The sequence below is a fragment of the Scyliorhinus canicula genome, chromosome 2, assembly GCF_902713615.1.
Source record: "Scyliorhinus canicula chromosome 2, sScyCan1.1, whole genome shotgun sequence".
In the NCBI taxonomy this organism is placed as follows: Eukaryota; Metazoa; Chordata; class Chondrichthyes; order Carcharhiniformes; family Scyliorhinidae; genus Scyliorhinus; species Scyliorhinus canicula.
Window position 1 is genome coordinate 154,081,816 of NC_052147.1, and position 24,543 is coordinate 154,106,358.

A 24,543-nucleotide genomic window follows, 5' to 3' on the forward strand; every position below is an offset into this window, starting at 1 on the left:
AGACAAACCACCCATTACTGGTAATAACCTGATAAACTTTCTTTGAACTGCTTCCTCAGCATTTCCATCCCTCTTTAAATAAGGTGACCAACACTGTATACAGTACTCTAAATGTAGACTCATTAGTGCCCTACTGAAGTATAATCTTCCTACATTTATAATCAATTCCTCTCGTAATAAATTATGACATTCTAATAGCTTTCCTAATAATTTTCTGCAGATCTGGTCACAGTGTGGGGAAATTAAAGGTAGGCCCGCATTTTATCATTCTGCAATGCACAAATGGTGCAACAGTCCTGATGGTGCCAGAAGGAAGACAATGGAGTGGAAGTACCTCTTTATTCAGTAAACCCTAGCAGCATTGTCTCGGACAGCATTTGAACCACCCAACAAAATTTTAGCTGACATACAATCGATGAATGAATTGCACAAATACAGCAATGGAAGCTGAACCCTATGCGGTTGGGCCCATATTTCAGGGAATCCTTCGGGTGCCTTTAACTACTGACAAATATCTATCCTTCCCTGGTTACCTGTCAAATGCAGAGACAGTGCTGATGGTGAGCAGCATGTACAGGAGGCACTGGCTTGGGTAGACTAGCATGGTGTACTGTTTCAGTAGATTTGGCAGCATAGAGAAATCGTTACCAGACAGCACATAAACTACGATGATATTCCACACCGTGTATCCGGCCAGAAACCCTTGTGAGAAGAGCCCAATTATCCTGAAAAGAAGAGGGAACAAAGTGGGTTTAGCTCCAAGAAATGGACCATCTGCAATATGATGCCTTCCATTGCATATGCAGCAAGACTTCATCACATTTCGAAGAAAAATCATTAAAGAGAAATCAGAAACACTGAGATGGCCCAGTGAATGGAGCCAGTGTTCTCCAGGTAAATTGTGGGTATCTCCATTCCAGAATTTTGGGATCTAGTTCCAGCTTGAGCATACAAGCGGAAAATATCTGAAATACTCAGCAGGTCAGGCAGCATCTGTGGTGAAGGAAACAGTTTACATTGAGTAGAATATGACCTTCAGGACGGATGCTGCTAAATCTGCAGAGCATTTCTAGTATTTTCTGTTCTTTTTTCAGATTTCCAGCACCTACAGTATTTTTCTTTTGTTGACAAGTTGGGAATGTGGCACAAAATCCGGACCTAACTACAAATATCAAAGAGGCTAGAGTGCCCAAAGTGGGAACTTGAAAATTCTAAACATTCTTCCACCATTGGGAACAAGACAGGGGGAGCCTTACACTGCATAGTGTTGTACCTGCTCTGCATGTATTTGATGGCAGTAAGAAGTCTTACAACACCAGGTTAAAGTCCAACAGGTTTGTTTCAAACACGAGCTTTCGGAGCACGGCTCCTTCTTCAGGTGAATGGAAAGGCTTGTTCCAGAAATGTTTATATAGACACAGTCAGAGATGCCCCGGAATGCGAGCACCTGCAGGCAATCAAATCATCAAAGATGCAGAGAGAGAGGTAACTCCAGGTTAAAGAGGTGTGAATTGTCCCAAGCCAGTTCAGTCGGTAGGCCTCTGCAAGTCCAGGCTTGTTGGTGGGGGCCGAATGTAATGCGACATGAATCCCAGATCCCGGTTGAGTCCGCATTCATGCGTGCGGAACTTAGCTATAAATTTTTGCTCAGCAATTTTGCGTTGTCGCGTCTCCTGAAGGCCTCCTTGTAGAATGCTGACCCGGAGATCAGAGGCTGAATGTCCTTGACTGCTGAAGTGTTCCCCAACTGGAAGGGAACAGTCCTGCCTGTTGATAGTCGCACGATGCCCGTTTATTCGTTGTCGCAGTGTCTGCATGGTCTCGCCAATGTACCACGCTTCGGGACATCCTTTCCTGCAGCGTATGAGGTAGACTACATTGGTCGAGTCGCACGAGTATGCGCCGCGTACCTGGTGGGTGGTGTTTCCACGTGTAATGGTGGTGTCCATGTCGATGATCTGGCATGTCTTGCAGAGATTACCCTGGCAGGGTTTTGTGGTGTTGTGGTTGCTGTTCTGAAGGCTGGGTAATTTGCTGCAAACAATGGTTTGTTTGAGGTTGCGCGGTTGTTTGAAGGCCAGTAGTGGGGGTGTGGGGATGACCTTGGCAAGATGTCCATCCTCGCTGATGATGTGTTGGAGGCTGCGAAGAAGATGTCGTAGTTTCTCCGCCCCAGGAAAGTACTGGACGACGAAGGGTACTCTGTCAGTGGTGTCCCGTGTTTGTCTTCTGAGGAGGTCGGTGCGGTTTTTTGCTGTGGCGCGGTGGAACTGTCGATCAATGAGTCGAGCGCCATATCCCGTTCGTACGAGGGCATCTTTCAGCATCTGTAGGTGTCTGTTGCGCTCCTCCTTGTCTGAGCAGATCCTGTGTATACGGAGGGCTTGTCCATAGGGGATGGCTTCTTTAATGTGTTTCGGGTGAAAGCTGGAGAAGTGGAGCATCGTGAGATTATCTGTGGGCTTGCGGTAAAGCGAGGTGCTGAGGTGACCGTCCTTGATGGAGACGAGTGTGTCCAAGAATGGACACCTACAGATGCTGAAAGATGCCCTCGTACGAACGGGATATGGCGCTCGACTCATTGATCGACAGTTCCACCGCGCCACAGCAAAAAACCGCACCGACCTCCTCAGAAGACAAACACGGGACACCACTGACAGAGTACCCTTCGTCGTCCAGTACTTTCCTGGGGCGGAGAAACTACGACATCTTCTTCGCAGCCTCCAACACATCATCAGCGAGGATGGACATCTTGCCAAGGTCATCCCCACACCCCCACTACTGGCCTTCAAACAACCGCGCAACCTCAAACAAACCATTGTTTGCAGCAAATTACCCAGCCTTCAGAACAGCAACCACAACACCACAAAACCCTGCCAGGGTAATCTCTGCAAGACATGCCAGATCATCGACATGGACACCACCATTACACGTGGAAACACCACCCACCAGGTACGCGGCGCATACTCGTGCGACTCGACCAATGTAGTCTACCTCATACGCTGCAGGAAAGGATGTCCCGAAGCGTGGTACATTGGCGAGACCATGCAGACACTGCGACAACGAATAAACGGGCATCGTGCGACTATCAACAGGCAGGACTGTTCCCTTCCAGTTGGGGAACACTTCAGCAGTCAAGGACATTCAGCCTCTGATCTCCGGGTCAGCATTCTACAAGGAGGCCTTCAGGAGACGCGACAATGCAAAATTGCTGAGCAAAAACTTATAGCTAAGTTCCGCATGCATGAATGCGGACTCAACCGGGATCTGGGATTCATGTCGCATTACATTCGGCCCCCACCAACAAGCCTGGACTTGCAGAGGCCTACCGACTGAACTGGCTTGGGACAATTCACACCTCTTTAACCTGGAGTTACCTCTCTCTCTGCATCTTTGATGATTTGATTGCCTGCAGGTGCTCGCATTCCGGGGCATCTCTGACTGTGTCTATATAAACATTTCTGGAACAAGCCTTTCCATTCACCTGAAGAAGGAGCCGTGCTCCGAAAGCTCGTGTTTGAAACAAACCTGTTGGACTTTAACCTGGTGTTGTAAGACTTCTTACTGTGCTCACCCCAGTCCAACGCCGGCATCTCCACATCGTATTTGATGGGGCAGTGTCAAGGGAGCTTTAGTCTATATGTAACCCATGATGGATTCAGTGTGGGTGAAATATTGTGGCAGATGGAATTTAATATGGGGAAATACAAAGCCATTCACTCTGGACCCAAGTAAAATACATGGTTCTTTTTTTTTCCAAAATGGGGAGGGAGCTTGGGAGCTAGGAACTGTAGAGGATCAGAGAGATTTAGGGGTACAAGTATGGAAAGCTCAAAGTTTCATTTTTATAAATTTAGAGTACCCAATTCATTTTTTGTTCCAATTAAGGGGCAATTTAGTGTGACCAATCCACCTACTCTGCATATCTTTGTGTTGTGGGGGTGAGGCCCACGCAGACACCGAGAGAATGTGCAAACTCCATACAGACAATGACCCGGAACAGGGATTGAACCCAGGTTCTCAGCGCCATGAGGCAGCAGTGCTAACCACTGCGCCACCATGCCGCCCCCGAAAATCTCAAAGTTAATAGACAGCTGAAATCAACAATTAAAATGGTTAATGAGATGTTGGACTTTATCTCAAGAGGGCTGGAATACAAACGGGTGGAAATTATGTTTCAGCCATATAGAGCTCTGGCCCGACCTCATTTGTGGTTTTGCATTCAGTTCTGTGTTCAACACTTTGGAAAGGATATATTGGTCTTGAATTCCGAACGAATCATTAAACCACTATATTCATATCATTTATCACGTTGCTTGTGGGATCTAACAGTGTGCAAATTGGATGTCACATTTCTGATGTTACAACAGTGACTACATTTCAAAAGTCTTTGGACATCCTGAGGTTGTGCAAGGCACTATATAAATGCAAGCTTTTTTTTAAAGAATGGATGGAAGCATTAGATAATCCAGTACCTAAAGGCAATTGCCAACCATGATCTGCCATTAATTTTCTTGGGCACAATCAAAAACCTACTGAGGTAAAGTTAAACACTATGAAATGTCTGGACAATTGGGACAGTGAGAGTGACCTAAGCTAAAGAGTTAAAATAATCATAGGTGGAAGGATTTACAACAACAGAGCTTTGATTTCCAAGTACAACTCATGCTGCGGGGAATGAGGAACTGTGAGTTAATTCTCCTTACCTGAATCCACGGTGTGCCTGCAAAGCAACATCTCTGGTTGTTATGGTGGACTTGACCTCCATGTACACATCCACCGGCTCGGGAAGTTTCTGCATCTCTGTCCTGTCTGTGGCCTGAAAGCGACCTGTGGAAGAAATGTTACAATGAGGCAGAGGAGCTGTTGACAGCCTCACAGAGAATACACAGCATAAATCTGAGGTTTTAGGCAAAATAGGCAAACAAGAGCATGATTTATTCCATAACCTACTGCATTAATTGCACAGAGGTTTTTGATGCCAGTTACCCCCTGTGATACAGATGTGAAGAGCTAATAGCACCTTTAACATAATAAACCATCCCAAGGCGTTTCACATGAATGCTTTCTAACACAAATCAACACTGAGGGTATCAAAGTGATAGGTTTTAAAGTGCATCGTAAAGGAGAAGAGGAGAGTACACCTCCTTTTTAAGAGGGATTAAAACAGTCCCTTTTTCTTTAAGTATGAGGGGAAACAAAATTCAGGACTATAAAAAAAAGAGAGGCAATTCCAAAGCTAAGAGGCTGGATAACTGAAGGCACTGTCACCAATGGGGAGACAACAGAAGCCAGGAACATGAAGAGGCCAGTGTTGGAGGAATGCAAAGGAATGAAGGTTAGTAATAGGGAGATGTTAGGCCATTGAGAGAGTTAAACACAAGGATGGGATTAAACTCACTCCTCTAGATAGGATATGGCTACTTAAAAACATACTCTCTTCAAGCCCACCAGTCCCTTGAATTCCTTTCTCAAGATCTGCTCTTTCTAATAACAATACTAATGAATTAATCCCTCACTGGATCTGTTGCCCTGTGTATTGCTGTTCTCAATATTGCAATCTACTACATCATTATGGGAGGAATCATACAAATCACAAAGAGGATGACAAAAGTCCCAAGATGTGCAAGTTAGGTGGATTAGCCATGCTAAATTTCCCCTTTGTGTTCAAAGATGTGCAGGTTAGTGGGGTTACAGGGATAGTGTGGGGGTGGGCCTTGGTGGGGTGCTCTTACGGAGGGTCAGTGCAGACTCAATGGGCCGAATGGCCTACTTCTGCATTGTAGGGATTCTATGGGTGGCCTACTCCCGTTCCTATGTTCCCAGAGAGCGGTAAGAATGTGGAATTTGCTACCATAAGGAGTGGTTGAAGTGAAGAGCAGAGATGCATTCAAGGGGCAACTTAAAAAACACGGAGGAGAAAGGAATTTATGTATATGCTGGTTAGATGAAGAAGTGGGGTGGGGTTCTGTAGAGTTTAAACAAAATGGACCAGTTAGGTTGAATGGCCTGTTTCTGTGCTTAAATACTACGAATACCTTGTTCCTTCTCTGGACTCACTCCGCAATGCCTTTGATTCCTTAAACTCCCCCAGCAACCTCCCATGACAACGCATTCTCCTTGAATACCAATACTATGCCACTGAGAACCAGTGCAATTACTTACGACTTCGTTCAAGAAACACTTTGTCCACAGGCTGGCTGGAACCAGCTGATATGGAAAAAATAGGGCCTTGGGGTCGGGGAGCCTGCTCATCACCGATAATGTCCTCTTCCTCTACTTCAAGCTCATTGCTGTGATTAGCCAGCCGAGTTCTTCTGTTTTTAAAAAAAATTAAGTGGTGTTAGAACCATTATCTGAACTCATAAGGGAAGATCATTTAATGAAAGGTTTTCAACTTCTCAATCACTTGTGAGAATAAATGAATTGGTTAACGAGGAGCCAAGCAACATTGATCAGAAGGTCTTGGCCCAACCCGGTCTGCATTGTTAGCATTGATCTGACAATTGCGTCTGGACAATTGATGATGGAAAGTAAGGAGATGGTGATGAATTGAACAGTTATTTTGCATCAATCTTCACAACAGAGGATACAACTACCATCCCAGAAATAACTGCAAATCAGGAAATTGAAGGGGGAGGGAAGGATGAACTCAGAGAAATTACAATCACCAGTGAAGAGCTATTAAGCAAATTGTTTGGTTTGTGGGCTAAGAAATTTTTGGGTCTGGATGGACTTCATCTTAGGGTTTGAAAGAAGTGGCTAGGGAGGTAGTTGATAGGTGATTTCAATTTTCCAAAATTCCTTAGATTCGGGGAAGGTCCCATTAGATTGGAAAATAGGAAATCGAACTCCTTTGTTCAAAAAAGGAAGGAGACAGAATTAGGGAAGCTAATCGAATGTTACTGTTTGTGAGAGGACTTGATTATTATAATTATAATCTTTATTATTTTGTCATAAGTAGGCTACATTAACACTGCAATGAAGTTACTGTGAAAATCCCCCAGTCGCCACATCTGGCGCCTCTTAAGGTACACTGCGGGAGAATTCAGAATGTCCAATTCACCTAACAACTATGTCTTTCGGAACTTGTGGGAGGAAACCGGAAAACCTGGAGGAAACCTATGGACATGGTGAGAACGTGCAGACGCCGCACAGTGAACCAAGCTGGGAATCGAACCTGGGGCCCTGGGACCACAGGGCTAACCACTGTGATAGATTATAAAAGTAGGGAGGTGATGCTTCAGTAGTACAAGGCATTGGAATCTGGAGCACTGTGTACAGTATTCTTCTCCTTATAAGGAAATGTGTAAATGCATTAGCAGTTCAAAGAAGGTTTACTAGACTAACCCCAGGAATAGGCAAGTTGTCTTATGAGGAAAGGTTGAAGAAGTTAGGCATATATTCACTGGAGTTCAGAAGATAAGAGGCGACTTGATTGAAACCTTAAAGATCCTGAGGGGTGTTTTCACCCTGGTGTATAGTTCAAGTTGTCTTTTGCTAGGTTACACAGCGCGTGCTGGAAGTTCCTGAATGGTGTTTCTGTGAGGTAGTAAGAAGATAAAATACAGAAAGCCTCATTTGTTTGTGGTATTTGGAGAGGACCGGGTTGGGACCTAGTTTGCAGTGGCATAGTTGTTGCTGAGCCGGGTCTCGGTGTGATTGGGCTGCATGTATCTGGATGATGGTTGCATTCAAAGATGTTAGGCTGGATTCTCTGGTCACCGACACCGAAATTGCGTTCGGCCGGAGAATCAGAGTTGCCGATCGGCCGGAGAATCATAGTTCCCGACCAAATTGGGGGCGGTGCCGCTTTTGCGATGCTTCGCCCCCTCCAAAGCAGCGAACTCTAGGAGGCCGCACCATGTATCGACGGCCTCAGGACATTGACTGATGCTCGCCCTGATGGTCCGGCCCCGACTGAACGAGTTCCCAACAGCGTCGGTCGTGTGTGGTCTCATCCGTCGGGAACTCGGCATGGCGGCTGCGGACTCGGTCCAGCGGTGCCACAGTCGTGGGAAGGCTGATCCGCGGGCGGGGGGGGGGACGACACTTCATCGGGGCTGGGGCACTGAGGGGCGAAGGGGGTCCGGAGCCGGCCGGCCAAAGGGGGCGAATATTATGCGTGCCGGGTCTGCAAACGGCCGCCGTCATGTTGCATAGCATGACCGCTGTATGCCGCCGCCGTGCGCATTCGCGCCCACGGACTCGGCAATTCTCTGGGCCATATCGGCAGCTAGAGCCGGGTGCTCTATGCTGCCGGCATTCTAGCCCCCAGCAAAACGGGGAAATCGGTGCCTACTTGCCACCATTTTTTCTGGCCTAAATGCCACTGTTTCCACGCTGCGTGGGGACATAGCCCTTCCTAGCCTGTTGTCTTGGCTGAGGATCTCAGCTCTGTGGTGCAGATTGTTATCACTCAGTTTGAGGAATTGTGGGGTACTTTCATGAGAGCAATGGAGACGCACAGGAAGGTTCTTACACTTGAAGATCACTTTCCCTGGTGAGGGGTACGTCTGTGTGTTGTTGAAATCCTGTTTTATGGTATGCTGTCCATCTTGTCTGTTTGGGAGAGGGGAGCCGGGCGTGGTGCGTCGCAGAGCCCAGCACCTGGCAAGACGTGAGAGGCAAGTTCCTGATTATGTTCGAGAATTAGCTGCCATGCTTTGTTAATCCTGATTTGGAACTTGGGTGCATCAGATTCGAAGAAGCACAACATATCCCGTCTTCGAGGCCGGTGGTTGGTCTGGCCTATCGATTGCTGGTCCCTTGTTGCCCTGTTCTCGATGCTTGTCGTGAGGGGCTGGGATGGGAATGGTCGAGGGGTTGTTCCCCCCGGCTGAGGCCTAGGTTGTGGACCGCCTGGGTCTGAGAGAGATGGCATGGTGGAAGTGATAGTGTCTCAGCCAGTTGAGAAATGCCTCATCTTCAAGTCCCCTTCCAGGTGCTCAGAGGTGTACAGCTTCTGGTAAAAGGTTGCAACGGCCTCATTGATCTTATCTGGTGCCGTGACTAGTTTACCGTTCCTGTCCTTCACCTGTGCTATCTCCCTCATGGCTATCTGCTTTCTCAGCTGGTGCGTTTTTTGTTACGTTTTGACTTCTTGTCATTTCTGGAGTATTCTTCATATCCTTTTATTTCATTTGCAAAGGGTTTGCAACCAGAATGACTAAACAATAGTTGGGGAAATATCCGTTTGAATCCTTACATGTGTAGCGATCCAGGTTTTAAGGGAAGCAGGATGTTGAGGTTGGGCTATCTAGGTACACCATCATTCGAACTGTGTCTCCATGGAGGACCCCGAATATAAAAAATAGGAGCAACAGCCAATATTGACCATCGAGTCTGCTCTGCCATTCCATCCGATCATTGCTGATGTTCGTAATAGCATAGGTTCAAAATGTTGCTACTGGGCTAAATGTTACTTCGAAGGGGGTCAGAGAAAAGCGTAGAGTTAAGGAATTTAGATTTGGATTCTGACAAAGTTTCTAAGGCAGATTACTTTAAACAAAAGAAAGCTAGTTTAGAGATAATATTGTCATGGGAATGTCGCTTTAAGAAATATGTTTGTCTGCTCAAGTGGCTGCATTGATGTCAGAGTGGGTGTGGAGCTGAGCTCGGGCTCTGCTTTTTAGTTTTGCTTTGAGGAAAAGCTTGGGTGTGTCTGTATTTTTTGGTTTCGTTTTAGTGTTGGAGCTGAAGCCAGCCAAAAAAGGTGTAATTTCGATCTCTCTGCCATCTCTGCCATCTGAACTCTGGTGAATTCAGAGTGATAACTGCTTTCAGTAGAGAATTTAAACCTGATGTGCTTCTGAAAAAAGGGTTTTTGTCTTATGGATGTTAAAAGGAATGTTTAAGGATTACTTATAGTGTTCTATTCTTTGGGGGATGTATTTGAATAGATGGTTGCTAAGATGTTCACTGTATGTTTTAAAAAGGTTACCTGAATCATAGAATAAACATTGTTTTGCTTTAAAAATTACTTTTAAATTTCCGCTGCACCACAACTGTTGAGTGGGCCATGTGGTCCCCATACCACAATCTATTAAAAGTCGTGGGTCAGGTGATCTCCATGATATACTTTGGAGTTCTCTAAACCCTGGCCCATAACAATATAAATTATGGCACAGAAGGCCAATAGCCTATCCATAATGCAACATCTTCAGCTGATGCTACCCATTCTAACTAATTTCTCCAGCAAATTTTCATATTTTTGGTAAGTTTTTTTTCCCTTCAAGAGAAGGATTGTGTGACTGCATATGTTTAAACGGGCATTCATCATGTGTTTAAAAGAAAAAAAGAGGCTGCAGTCATTGGTGAACGTGGTAACCTGAGACCACAAAGAAGGTAGTCAAATGCATTGTTTATAAGAAGGAATTTCTTTATATAAATAAATAATGAAGCTTGACACAAACAAAATAGTAATAGTGATAACCACGGAAACAAGGGCACTGGTAAAACAGGTCTTGCTTACAGGTCACCCTCTTGCAGAATGAAAAGCCCTCACATGTTCAGAACCCTCAACAGTCACCAAAAAGACAATTATATCGGAGAAAGACTTACACTCTGTATTCAAAATTACACTCATTAACAGTGAATCTGCAGTAAAACTAGGGAGGCCTGGGTGTCGAGGGATATTAAGTAATGTCATCTCTGACTTCTGGTGGTGGCTATGAAGGAGTAGGCCGCACATTTGGTTGCTCCTGCTCAGGTCGGACCTTTGGACCGAAGGTGGGACGCGCTCCCGTTGTCACTAGTTGGGAGGGTGCAGACAGTGAAAATGACGGTCCTGCCGAGATTCCTGTTTGTGTTTCAATGTCACCCCATCTCTATTCCACGGTCCTTCTTTAAACGGGTCAATAAGGTGATCACTGGATTTGTATGGGCGGGTAAGACCCTGCGAGTAAAAAAAAGAGATGCTGGAGTTCCAGTTGCGGCAATGAGTGAGTGAGCCGCACATTCGGGGGCTCTCACTCTGGCGGGACTGGAGGATCTGGTTCCCCGGTTTTGCGGGACAGTGGAGCAGAGAAAGGATGGCCACGGAGTTGCGCAGGAGCGGGCAGAGCTGCATGGAACCGCGGGAGAGCAGGAAGCAGCGAAAACAGGAGAGGAAGGAAAGACAAGGTGCAGGGGAAGCTGACCCGGGAGCCAAGATGGCGGACCTGCGGACTTCACACCCAGCAATCGCTGGAAAACATGCTGCAGGTTATTAAGAGCAGTTTTGAGTCGTTGAAGCGGGATAACTTGGACCCACTTCAGAAGGCAGTGGATCAGCTGAACCAGAGGCTGGATGCCCAGGACGAAAAAGTTAAGGAGCTGGGAGAGGCGGTGGAGGGCTCACAGGGTCAGGGCGGACAGAGCAGAAATGGACAGATTGGTTAGGGAAATTTATCGGATAGACGAGGAGCATGCGGGTTCCCCGGGGGAGGACCTACTCAGGGAGAGACGGGGATTACAGGCGGAACTGGGGGTGCTATCCACGAGTAGGGCCGTGGAACAATTTAGGAAGGCGAGGGGAGTGGTGTATGAGTACGGGGAGAAGGCCAGCAGATTGCCAGCGCAGCAACTCAGGAAGAGGGAGGCGGCCAGGGAAATAAGTAGAGTGATTGATGGGGAGGGGAGCAGAGTGGAGGGCCCGGCAGGACTGAATAAGGTATTCCGGGACTTCTATAGTAAGCTGTGTACTTCAGAACCCCCGGAAGCGCCGGAGGAGATGAAAAGGTTCCTAGATGGGCTAACATTCCCAAAAGTAGGCGGGGGACTAGTGGACGGGCTAGGGCCCCCGATTAGAGTGGAGGAGGTATTGGGGGGCCTAAAGGCCATGCAGTCGGAGGTGTGGGAGGTGCTTGGACGGTTTGGGTTCGGGGAGGGACTGGTGAATTGGGTCAGACTATTGTACCAGGCCCCAAAAGCTAGCGTTAGGACGAACAGGGTAATGTCAGATTATTTCAGACTACATCGCGGGATGTTTGTGGTGCAGGCAAGGGGCCAAGAGAACAGACTGAAGTAGCTGCCATTTAGGCTGGTTGATGAAAGTTTCCGGTTCTTGGGGATACAGGTGGCACGAGACTGGGGCAGGTTGCACAAGTTAAATTTGACCAGAGTGGTGGAACAAATGAAGACGGAGTTTCGGAGATGGGATGCACTCCCGCTGTCACTGGCGGGGAGGGTGCAGACTGTAAAGATGACAATCCTCCCTAGATTCCTGTTAATCTTCCAGTGCCTCCCGATCTTTATCCCACAGTCCTTCTTCAAGAGTACTGGCAAAATCATCATGAGCTTTGTCTGGGCCGGGAAATCCCCGCGGGTGAAGAAGGCGATGCTTGAAAGGAGCCGCAGCGACGGAGGGCTGGCATTGCCGAGTCTGATTAACTACTACTGGGCGGCTAACATAGCCATGATAAGGAAGTGGATGGTGGGTACGGGGTCTATCTGGGAGCGGGTGGAGGCAGCTTCGTGCAGGGGCACCAGCTTGGAAGCCCTGGTCACGGCTCCTCTACCGCTGTCGCCGGCCAGGTACTCCACCAGCCAGTAGTGGGGGCGCCCTGCGGATATGGGGCCAGTGGAAGAGGCATGTAGGGGAGGTGGGTGCGTCTGTCTGGGCTCCTATATGTGATAACCATCGATTTGCCCCCGGAACATGGATGGGGGGGTTTCGAACATGGTGGCGGGCGGGGGTGAGGAGGGTGGGCGATATGTTCCTGGAGGGGAGCTTTGCGAGTTTGAGGGGCTTGGAGGAGAAATTTGGGCTGGTAAGGGGAAACGACTTTAGGTACTTGCAGATGCGGGACTTTGTCCGCAGACAGGTCCCATCTTTCCCACGCCTCCCGCCAATAGGGATCCAGGACAGAATAGTCTCTAGAGGAGAAGGAGGACAGGGTAGAGTCTCGGATATTTATAAGGTGCTCACGAAAGGGGAAGAGACCCAGACGGAGGAACAGAAACTCAAATGGGAGGAGAAGCTTGGTGGGGAGATGGAGGATGGGCTGTGGGCAGAAGCCCTGAGTAGGGTAAACTCAACCGCAACATGTGCCAGGCTCGGCCTGATTCAATTTAAGGTCGTTCACCGGGCCCACGTGACGGTGGCTCGGATGAGCAAATTCTTTGGGGTAGAGGACAAATGCGCTAGATGCGCGGGAGGACCAGCGAACCACGTTCACATGTTTTGGGCATGTCCTAAGCTTAGGGGGTACTTGGAGGGATTTACGGGGATCATGTCCCGGGTGCTAAAAACAAAGGTGGTGATGAGTCCAGGGGTGGCAATTTCCGGGGTTTCGGAAGACCCAGGAGTACAAGGGGAGAAAGAGGCTGATGTTGTGGCCTTTGCTTCCCTAATAGCCCGGCGGCGAATACCGATGGCATGGAGGGACTCAAAACCCCCGAAGACCGAACTATGGCTCTTGGACATGTCAAGTTTTCTGGGTATGGAAAAAATTAAGTTCGCCTTGAGGGGATCTGTACTGGGGTTCGCCCGAAGGTGGAAACCATTCATCGACTTCTTCCCGGGAGAGTGAACGTCAGCGGGGGGGGGGGGATTAGCGTAGAGTAGGAGGGATAAATAGGCGGGTAGTGTTTGTGGAAGAGGAGTGGGCTTGTACAGTATGGTTTGATTGAAGTATTGATTTTACGTTGATGTTTGCACATTTTTGCCTTTTTTTCTTCTTTTGTTATCTGTAACTGTTTATAATGCCGAAAAATACCTCAATAAAATTGTTTGTTAAAAAAAAAGGGGATGCTGGAGCGAAGCCGGGGAGGAGGGCGGGCTGGCACTCCCGAACGTGAGTAATTATTACTGGGCGGCGAATATAGCCATGATTGGGAAGTGGGTGGTGCGTCGGTGTGGTAGCGTGTGGAGGCGGCATCATGCAAGGGCACTGGTTTGGGGGAATTGGTAACGTTCCCGCCGGCAAGGTACTCCACCAAGGTGGAGGCAGCCCTGAGAGTCTGAGGGTAATGCAGGAGACATGTGGGAGCAGAGGGAGCATAGATCTGGTCTCCAATCTGTAATAATCACTGGTTTGGCCCAGGAAGGCTGGATGGAGGGTTCCGGAGATGGCAGAGAGCAGGGATTGAGAGGATGGGAGATATGTTTATAGAGGGGAGCTTTTCTAGCCTGAGGGAGCTGGCGGAGAAATTGGATTGATGAGAAGAAATGAGTTTAGGTACCTGCAGGCGCGGGACTTCCTACGCAGGCAGGTCTCAACCTTCCCGCTCCTGCCGCCAAGGGATACAGGACAGGGTAGTTTCCAGAATGTGGGCGGGAGAAGGGCGCGTTTCTGACATTTACAAGGAGCTTATGGGGGTCAGAGGAGACGCAAACTGAGGAGCTGAAAAACAAATGGGAAGAGTTAGGAGGAGAGATAGAGAACGGTCTCTGGGCGGACGGGTTGAGTAGAGTCAATGCGTCCACATCATCTGCCAGGCTTAGCCTGATAGAGTTTAAGGTCGTTCACCGGGCTAACATGACAGTGGCCCGGATGAGCAGGTTCTTTGGGCTAGAAGATAGGTGCGCAAGGTGCGCGGGAGGACCAGCGAACCATATTCATATGTTCTGAGCATGTCCGAAGCTTAGCGGATTCTGGCAGGGGTTTGCGGATGTCATATCCAAAGTGTTGAAAACAAGGGTGGCACCGAGTCCAGAGGTTGGAATTTTCAGAGTGTCGGAAGACCCGGGAATCCAGGAGGAGAAAGAGGCAGATGTTCTAGCCTTTGCTTCCCTGGTAGCCCGGAGACGGATACTATTAGCTTGGAGGGATCCAGAGCCCCGAAGACGGAGTCCTGGCTATCGGACATGGCTAGCTTTCTCTGTTTGGATAAAATCAAGTTCGCCTTGAGAGGGTCAATGTTAGGGTTCGCCCGGAGGTGGCAACCGTTCTTCAACTTCTTTGGGGAAAATTAACCGTCAGCAGAAGGGGGGGGGGGGGGGGGGGGGGGGGGGGGGTTTAGGGTTTAGCTTAGTTTAGAGTAGGGGGTTAGTAAAAATGGGACCTGTAAGGGAGGAAGATGGCTTTTGCACTATGTTTATATTTTTATGTACATTGTTTATTCTGTTTATCTCAATAAAATGTTTATATTAAATTATATATTATATTAAAAAAAAGTCATGTCATCTCATAACAGAGGGCCAACCAATACCATATCCATTATTGCATGGGCAGTCTGATTTGCATGGACACTGCTTGAGGTGTCTGATCAGACTACATTCAAGAGGAGAGCAGGTTCTTGGTTTGGTTGATGAGCCTGGGATACTCCCTTCTGCTACATGGTACCAAATTAAATGGAGAGAATAAAAAAGTGGGCAGGCAGGTTTTATACAGAAACTGTGAGGTGCAGGTCTATGATTGGAGCTGAAAGCTAAGATACCGGAAGCCAGTTTTTTTTTTACAATTAGTAGTCGCCCAGCAAGAAACGTAATGGAACATCAAAGTAAATCAGTCCATAGGCAGCACGGTGGCGCAGTGGGTTAGCCCTGCTGCCTCACGGCACTGAGGTCCCAGGTTCGATCCCAGCTCTGGGTCACTGTCCGTGTGGAGTTTGCACATTCTCCCCGTGTTTGCATGGGTTTCGCCCCCACAACCCAAAGATGTGCAGGCTAGGAGGATTGGCCACGCTTAATTGCCCCTTAATTGGAAAAAAGAAATTGGGTACTCTAAATTTACAAAAAAAAGTAAATCAGTCCACAACAGTGCTCCTGGTTTCTGAAGCGAAAACTGAATAAAGTAACCATTACTCTGTATATCCACTTGTGTGTGAATTACAGCATTTTCTTGGCACAAGTCCTTTTTACGATTATATAAAATAAGTTTGATTGCAAGGGGTTTAAATGCTAATAGTTTAGGATTAAACTGCCTATTTATCAGATACTAAGCAGTACTGGAACATGCTGAAACACAAGGGGCTGGATTCTCCGATTTTGAGACTAAATGCTGACGCCGGCGTGGGAACGGTGGTGTTTTACGACTGAGAAAATGGCGCAAAACGGCCACCGATTCTCCATATGATGGGGACTAGCAGGCACGCAGAATAAAGCCTCCAGCTCTATCTGCGGATATGGCGGGGAATTGTGGGGTCCGTGGCCACGCATGCGCATGCGCACTGCCATGGCCGCGCTGTGCAACGTGGCGCCGGCCGTTCGCGGGCCTGGCCTGCCAAATAGTGACCCTCTTTGGCCAGGCTCGCCAGCCCCGGACCACCCCCCACCAGTGTCCTCACCAATGTACCCCCTGCCCACAGATCGGCTCCCCCTCTGACTATAGCGGCGCTGGACTCAGTCCACAACCGCCATGCTAGGTTCCCGAAATATGTACCACACGTGACTATTGCCGTCGGGAACTCGGCCCATCAGGGTGGCCAATCCTGCACATCTTTGGCTTGTGGGGCCGAATCCCATGCAAACACGGAAGAACGTGCAAACTCCACACAGACAACGACCCAGGGCTGGGATCAAACCTGGGACCTCGGCGCTGTGAGGCAGGAGTGCTAACCACTGCGCAGCCGTGCTGCCACAGGCCTGTTACGATTATCGAAACTCACTTGGTTTTCTTCTTGATTTTCCGGGAAACTTCATCATCTGGTCCACTGTATAAATTGCACACGTCAGAGGCATTATGTTGGCTGAAGGAGGTTTCCAATTCTATAACAAACAGTAGGTTTACAATTAGATGTTGCTGTGGCCTGGTTTTATTTTTCCACATCTAATCTGAAGCAGTTCCAGTCCAGCAGATGACCGAGTGGAGGAAGACACTGGCTGGTGCAACACCAATAAATATGTTGCAGGTTTTGGGTTCAGAATAGTCATCAGAACCTGTACCTGGCACAGAGGTGCAGGAACATGTGCAAACAAACAGGAATGGGCAGGATTGTGGCAACAGGCATGGGCACAGACAGGCATACAGCAACCTACGCCTTGAACAGCCATAAGAGGAAACTAATGGAACACTTTTTCATCATATCTTTGAACCACATCGGCCCAATCTACTGTCCTCAACCCCCAATTTCACACCATGGGTGCAATTCTCTGATGCCGCGCGGCATCGGGAAGGCCGTCGTGAACTCAGCCGAGTTCCACGACGGCGCGAAACGGCCCCGTTCCCGATCGATTCCGGCCCCGGAAATGGCTAGGAGCGGGGCCGCGGGAAACACGTGGGGGATGACGACTAGAGCTCCGCGTCGTAAAAGGGCGCGAGCGGCGACAACAAGGGAGGGGGTGAAAATGTCGGAGCCACGGAGGGCCGCCCCGAGGTTCGGTGAGACTGACCTCGAGACCCTCCTCGATGAGGTGGAGCAGCGGAGGGGCATCGTATGCCCAAGACGAGGGCATTGCCACCCTTCCAGCACCGTGCGATGGGCCTGGCATGAGGTGGGCACGGCAGTCAGTGCTGTGGGACAGACCCCTCGGTCTGGGGAGCAGTGCCGCAAGAAGCTCCACGACCTCACCAGGGCTGCCAGGGTAAGTGCCAAGAGGGTGCCCCCGGGTCACAACCATCGCCCCCCATGCCCTCATCACCCACCTCACCCCGGGCACGAGGGGGAGGGGGGGCAAGAGTGAGTGGAGGGTGGTTAACGAAGTTGTCACAGACCCACATGAGCGCTGCGACCCCCTGGAGAAATGCCATGGTGTAGCTGCAACTTTCCCCCCAACCTGTGCCAATATCTGAACGCCCTGATGTTCCCTGCCGAATTGTGATGATCTATCCATGCCCCCCCCCCCCCCCCCCCCCCCAAACAGGACAAGACTGCTCACAACAACCTGGGGCGGAACAGGAACGGAGGGGATTCACCCATTCTGCACCCCCTGACAGTCTTTGAACAGAGGGCACTGGACCTTGCTGGGGGATCTGCCACCTGGGAGGTCGCGCAATGCGAGGTTGGAGGTGCAGAACCAAGTGAGACAACCCTGCATGACCCCCCTCCCCCCCAGGTCATCCTCTGTCCCCTCACACTCTGCCCACTGGACCCCCCATCCTCTGTCCCCTCACACTCTACCCACTGGACCCCCCATCCTCTGTCCCCTCACACTCTACCCACTGGACCCCCCATCCTCTGTCCCCTCACACTCTACCCACTGGACCCCCCATCCTCTGTCCCCTCACACTCTACCCACTGGACCCCCCATCCTCTGTCCCCTCACACTCTACCACTGGACCCCCCATCCTCTGTCCCCTCACACTCTACCCACTGGACCATCCTATGCCCGGCCGAGCGTGTCTAACTAACCCCGTATTATTCTGTTCCCAGGCGCCCATCTGCCACAACCACTGCACCCAGGGCCGCACTCCAGAGGGTGGCAGGAGGTCAGCCAGGAGTGCCATCCTCCCAACCCGGGACCGTCGAGAAGGACACACAAAGGACGTCGACGTAGTCAACAGAGTCACCTGACACACAACCAGACATGGGCCACGTGCGCCCTGCGCTCGGATATGACTGGGACGAGGACACTGCTGGTTTTATGACAGACGAGGACCTAGAGCTTGCGGCACTGCTGTCTCCCACACCATCCACCATCCCAGAAACACTCACCTCGGTTGGCCAATTAAGTGATGAGGCTCCTGGGTCACGGTCTGGTGTGCACCACACAGCTGAGCCGGTACAGCAGGTGGAAGTCGGAGCAGCCGAGGGGCTGGACGGTCGGAGGGCAGCCCAGGCCCAGCATTCAGCTGGCTCCCAGACGTTTCCCGGGTTCCTGGATTTACTCGACCCACGTGGACAGCCGATGCATTTTGAAACCCAGGGACACAATGACGGGATGAGGGCCGTCTTCCAGCAGCTGCAGATGCAGTTAGAGGAGTCAAACCGGTCCAGGAGCAGGGAGTGGTGCCGCTCATGGCAGCCACCCAGGCCGACACCGCACGGGTGGCGTCCGCAGTCGAGGCAATGGGTGAAACGGTTTCGGCCATGGGTCAGGTTCTGCAAGGCGTTGGGCTTAATGTGCACGTGTCATCCTCGGCCCTGGAGAAATGACATTGCCGGCGCGCTACGGGCCCTGGCCGAGTCTCATCAGGCCATGGCCCAGTCCCAGCACGCCATGGCACAGTCCCAGCAGGCCATGGCACACTCCCAGCAGTCAGTCGCGGACAGCATCGACCGCCTGGCACACGTGCTGGATGGCATCACGCACTCACAGGTTGAGGTCGCACAGTCCCTGGTGGGAATGTCTCACTCCCTGGACTCCATCTCAGCGAACCTTCGGACCCTGTTCGATACGGTTGCAGGCCTCCAGGACTGGCAGCGCCAGGTGTCGGTGGGGTGAAGGGGTACCTCCCCGCTCGCACCTCCATCCCACAGTGAGGCCCGGGGGCCACCGGGCTCCCCGAGGGAGGAGGTGGTTCTGGGGCCCGTCCCATTAAGACCATCACGGGACATCCTGTATGCTCGGCCTCCCCCCGTCCCATCCATGGTGCATCGGGAGCAGCGCTGGTGCAGCGCTCTCGGATGACACGTGCACTTATGGTCTTATCTTGATTTCTCGAGGAATTAAGGGCTATGGGGAGAGAGCGGGTAAATGGAGTTGAAATCAACCATGATTGAATGGTGGAGTGGACTCGATGGGCCGAATGGCCTTACTTCCACTCCTATGTCTTATGGTCTTATGGGTGGGCTGCGGGCAGAGCAGGGTGGCACCACGTCATCCGAAACGCCCGCAGAGCAGCCTGGCCCATCAAGGCCGGGTCGCCCCAGGAAACGAGTGCCGACGGGGAGACATGTCGCAGGGTGTGATTCTCAGCAGTCCGCCTCCACTCCTGCTGTACCATCTGGGGATTCATTTAGACGTAGTGGTAGCGTCCGTAAGGCAATGAAGAGGGACACATAGTAAGTTGGCACGGGTGAATGGCACAGTTTAGCTGTAGGGGCTAGGGCATCTGTACATAATATTCACCATTAAACTCACTGTTGCACCTAACTTGTAAGACTGTGTGATTTTTCCGTTGCCACGGGGATCGTGATGGTGACCGAGTGTCGCTGGGGTTGACGAGCGGTGAAACTTCGGTGCCGGGTGTGCAGTCCCTTCCCCACCACCCCCTCCCACAGCTACCCCACGCGGGCACGTGATGGAGTGTCCCTCGTCGGTGCCGTCGTGCAGCCTCCTGGATATTACCAGCACCCGGGTCGTGTCTGTGAGCTGCGCCCGACACACCACCAACCTCCTCCACCATTTCCGTGTTGGCACCACTGCCAGTGGCTTCTCCCTCCGACTCCTCCACCAAGGCATCTCCCCTCTGCATCGCGATGTTGTGCAGCGCACAGCAGACCACGACAATGCGAGCGGCCCTCTCAGGCTGGTACTGCAGGGCCCCTCCGGAGCGGTCCAGGCACCTGAATCGCATTTTCAGCAGACCAAAGCAGCGCTCCACCACACCCCTGGTTGCTGCATGGGCCTCATTGTTGGTCTGAGGCCTCCATATGGGAGTCATCAGCCAAGACCTCAGTGGATAACCCTGTCGCCCAGCAACCAGCCCCTCAGCCGGGGATGCCGTCCCTCAAACATAGCAGGGATGAATGACTGTGCAAGAATGTACGCATCATGCACACTTCCAGGGACCCTTGCGCACACGTGCATGATCTTCATGTGGGGGTCGCATACCACCTGGATGTTCATGAGTATGTCCCCTTCCTGTTTGTGAACACTTCCCTGTTGCCTGCAGGCGGGCGCATGGGGATGTAAACACAATCAATGACCCCCCTGGACCATCGGTATCCCGGCCACGTTGGCAAATCCACGGGCTCGTGCTTCTTGATTTGCTCTGTCCTCGGGAAAGGTGAGGTAGCGGTTGGCGATGGAATACAGGGCGTCGGTCACATCCCAGATGCACCTGTGCACCGATGACTGCAAGATCTTGGATAGGTCCCCACTCGGAGACTGGAAGGAGCCGGTAGCATAAAAGTTAAGTGCCACCGTCACCTTGACAGCAACCGGGATCGCGTGTCCTCCTCCCGTTCCACGTGGGGCGAGGTGCACCACGAGGTGACAGATATGTGTCACCGTCTCTCTGCTCAACCGGAGTCTCCTCCTGCAGGTGATGTCGGGCATTGTCTCGAATGAGATCCGGCCACGGTACACCCTAGGCCTCGGTCGTCGCCTCTGGCACCCTCGCTCCACCATCAATGTCTCCTCCTCCTCCTCCTCCTCCCCCCCATGCTGCTCGACGACGGGCCACTCCGCGGCCATTCCCTCTGCTGCTGCAGCTGCCCCTGCATCCACTGTGGGATGTCGCTGTGAACGCTGCTGGATGTCCAACTGCAGTGCAGCGGCCCCAACCACTGCGCAGAACATAGCTGTTCGGTTAGAATACATTATCGTCACCTACAGAAGGGTGGTGGGGGGCAGAGAAACGGGACATGTTAGACGGACGTTAATCGACACCTCGGTAGCCGCCTGCTACGGGATACCTGTGTGTCCCGGTGGCCTGGTCGCGCTGCTGACACGCGGCCAGCCTAACCCCTGGTCACTTTCTGCGTCCAACGGGCCGTTAACAACACGTCCTCCTCACCGGTGCGTCAGTGGGCTGTGCCCATCAGCCACAGAGCAACCAGCGGCCGTGTCCTCGTGACCGTCCTGCCATGGCACGGGGGCTGAGATGTTGCATCCGGGGGTGGACAACCCACTCCACTCACTCCCTCTCCCCTCCACTACTCGCGCTCCCCCCCCTCCCACTTCTCCCCCCCCCCCCGACTTCTCTTGCTCTCCCCCCCCCCCCCCCCCCCCCCCCCCCCCCGGCTGGCGACTTTAAAAAGCAGGTACGGGCCGGAGAATAGCAGGAGTGCCGGAGAATCGCCATTTTGGCTGCATCGGGCAATTCTCTGTGTTTTTGCGCGCGAAACACGATGAGACAAATTTGGCCGGTTGGGAGAATAGCGGGAGCGCGTTGGACCGGCGTCACATGAAAAAACTGGTGTGGCCCGCTGTTCTTGCAACCGGCGTGAAATCGGAGAATCGCGCCTCATATCACACAAGCCAACCAGTTCACCTCATTTAGGGTGCTCTTTCAGAGGGTTGGTGCAGACTTGATGGACCAAATGGCCTTCTGCTGCACTAAAGGGATTTTACGATAGTCCCAGGGGACCATAGGCTGTGCTTCCTTTGATAGAGAGCTGATAACACCTAACCTGCCAACCCTCTGACTACATCCTTCAACACCACCTGCCACCATCTGAACATATCCCTTTCATTCCAGCAGATCTCATGGCCCAATTTTACATTCCACTGCCACTACCCTTCCATTGCAACTTATTCCACATCCCTATCCCAATTGGATGAATAACCGCCCACCTCCCCAACTTCTTGCAAGGCTTTGCTTTGAGCTCATATTTTACTCATTTTTTAAACCCACATCCTTTGGGGTCTGAGGTCAATCAACAGGGAACAGTTCACACTTGTCAGTTTTATCAGGTACCTTTACCATTTTGAGATCAAATGCATCACTTCAAAGTCTCATGTTCCCCAGGGAAAATAATCTAACTTTGTCTTTAGCTATATCTTGATTGCCTTCACTCTAACTGTTTCAGAGAATTTGCTTTAAATGGAGTTGCTTTTAAATGCATGACTTTATTGGCAGCTAAATACACCCCTTGAATTGGGCTTTACATTCAGCTGTGATTTGTCAGAGGACGTTTGGTTAGCCCAGTTGGCTGGAATGCTGGTTTATGATGAGAATGATGCCAAAAATGCGGGTTCAATTGCTGCACATGCTGAGGTTACCATGAAGGCCCTTCTCAACTTTGTCCCTCATCTGAGGGGTGGTTAAACCACCACCAGTAAGCTCTCTATCAAAGGAAGCGCAGGCTATGGTCCTCTAGGACTATCGTAAAATCCCTTTAGTGCAGAAGAAGGCCATTCGGCCCATCAGGTCTGTACCAACCCTCTGAAAGAGCACCTTACCTGGGCCCAAACCCTCACAATATCCCCGTAACCCCACCTAGGGGCAATATAGCATATCCAATCCACCTAACTTGCACATCTTTGGACTGTGGGAGGGAACCGGTGCACCCGGAGGAAACCCACGCATACATGGGGAGAGCGTGCAAACTCCACAGTCACACGGGGTTGGAATCGAACCTGTGAGGCAGCAGTGTTAACCACTTTGCCACCGTGCTGCCCCTTTGGTTGGGGGGAGGCGGGGGCGTTGAGCGAGTTTAATTCTTGAGTTTAAAAAGGTTCTTCCAGTAGCCTTCCAGGTTAGGAAACTTGTGGAGGGTAACTCATCGCCTGACTCCCCAAAGCCTATCTACCATCTACAAGATACAAATCAGGAGTGTGATGGAATACTCCCCGCTTGCCTGGATTAGTGCAGCTCCAACAACACTCAAGATGCTCCACACCATCCAGAAAGCAGCTAACTTGATTGGCACCCTATCAACCATCTTAAATATTCACTCTTTCCACTATAGTGACAGCAGTATGTACCATCTACAAGATGCACTGCAGCAACTCAGCAAGGCTCCCCATACAGCACCTTCCAAACCCACGAATGCTACCATATAGGACAAGGGCAACAGGTGAATGGCACCACCATCTTTCCCTCCAAGCCACTCACCATCCTGACTTGGAACTATATTTCCGTTCTTTCACTGTTGTTGGGTCAAAATCCTGGAATTCCCTCCCGAACAGCACTACGGGTGTACCTACATCACAGGAACTGCAGCGGTTCAAGATGGCAACTTAAAGGCAATTAGGGGTGGCGATAAATGCTGGCCTACCCACATCCCATGAATACATTTTTTAAAATTGATCTTGGAATGAAGGAAATTCTGGAGATGCAGCATTTGTTGCTCATCAGGAGTTGGTACTGAGCAATCACATCGTCTGGGACTCAAGTCACATATAGGCCAGATTGGGTAGTGGCATCATGTTCCTGGTTGAAGGGCATTCCCTTTCTGGGAGAGGAGTTGCAAAATGCTATAATGCTCAGAGTGAGCCCCTCAGGTGCAGAGAGGCCAGAGTGACAACCTTGGGAGTGGAGAGGTCAAAGTGACCCCTCGGAAGCAGAAACGCCAAAGTGACACTCGGAAGCAGAGAACCAAAGTGACCCCCTCGGAAGCAGAGACGCCAAAGTGACCCTATACTTTTTTTAAATGGTTGTTCAGCAAGCCTTCATACAGCCAGCATTTTGATGAATCTGAAGTTAGGTTTGGGAAACCATTGGGAAATCACTCAATATTCACTTCATCTCAGACCCCCAGAACAGAAAAACAGTACTGAAACAGGAGCAAAGATGGAACAGATTTTATCAGCCTTGAACTTATTGAATGGTGGAGCAGACTCAAAGAGCCAAAAGGCCTATTCTTTATCCTAAGTCCTATGTTCCTATCGTGCTCAACACCTAGAACATAGAACATAGAACAGTACAGCACAGAACAGGCCCTTCGGCCCTCGATGTTGTGCCGAGCAATGATCACCCTACTCAAACCCACGTATCCACCCTATACCCGTAACCCAACAATCTCCCCTTAACCTTACTTTTAGGACACTACGGGCAATTTAGCATGGCCAATCCACCTAAGAACAAACCCGAGCACTTTGCTGCAAGAAAGAACAAAGTATCCACA

General features: G+C 50.6%; 1 protein-coding gene across 2 annotated transcripts in view; it reads right to left on the minus strand.

Moving 5' to 3' along the window:
- LOC119960158 (transmembrane protein 237-like) overlaps positions 1-24,543 on the minus strand; it is a 67,662-nt gene that overhangs the window by 19,000 nt on the left and 24,119 nt on the right. For both annotated transcript variants that reach the window (XM_038787971.1, XM_038787976.1), the window contains exons 6-9: positions 16,534-16,633; positions 6,166-6,317; positions 4,707-4,830; positions 534-725 (exon numbers count right to left, since the gene is read on the minus strand). In XM_038787971.1, coding sequence (XP_038643899.1) covers positions 534-725; positions 4,707-4,830; positions 6,166-6,317; positions 16,534-16,633 — 568 coding nt within the window. The remainder of the gene's footprint in view (positions 1-533; positions 726-4,706; positions 4,831-6,165; positions 6,318-16,533; positions 16,634-24,543) is intronic.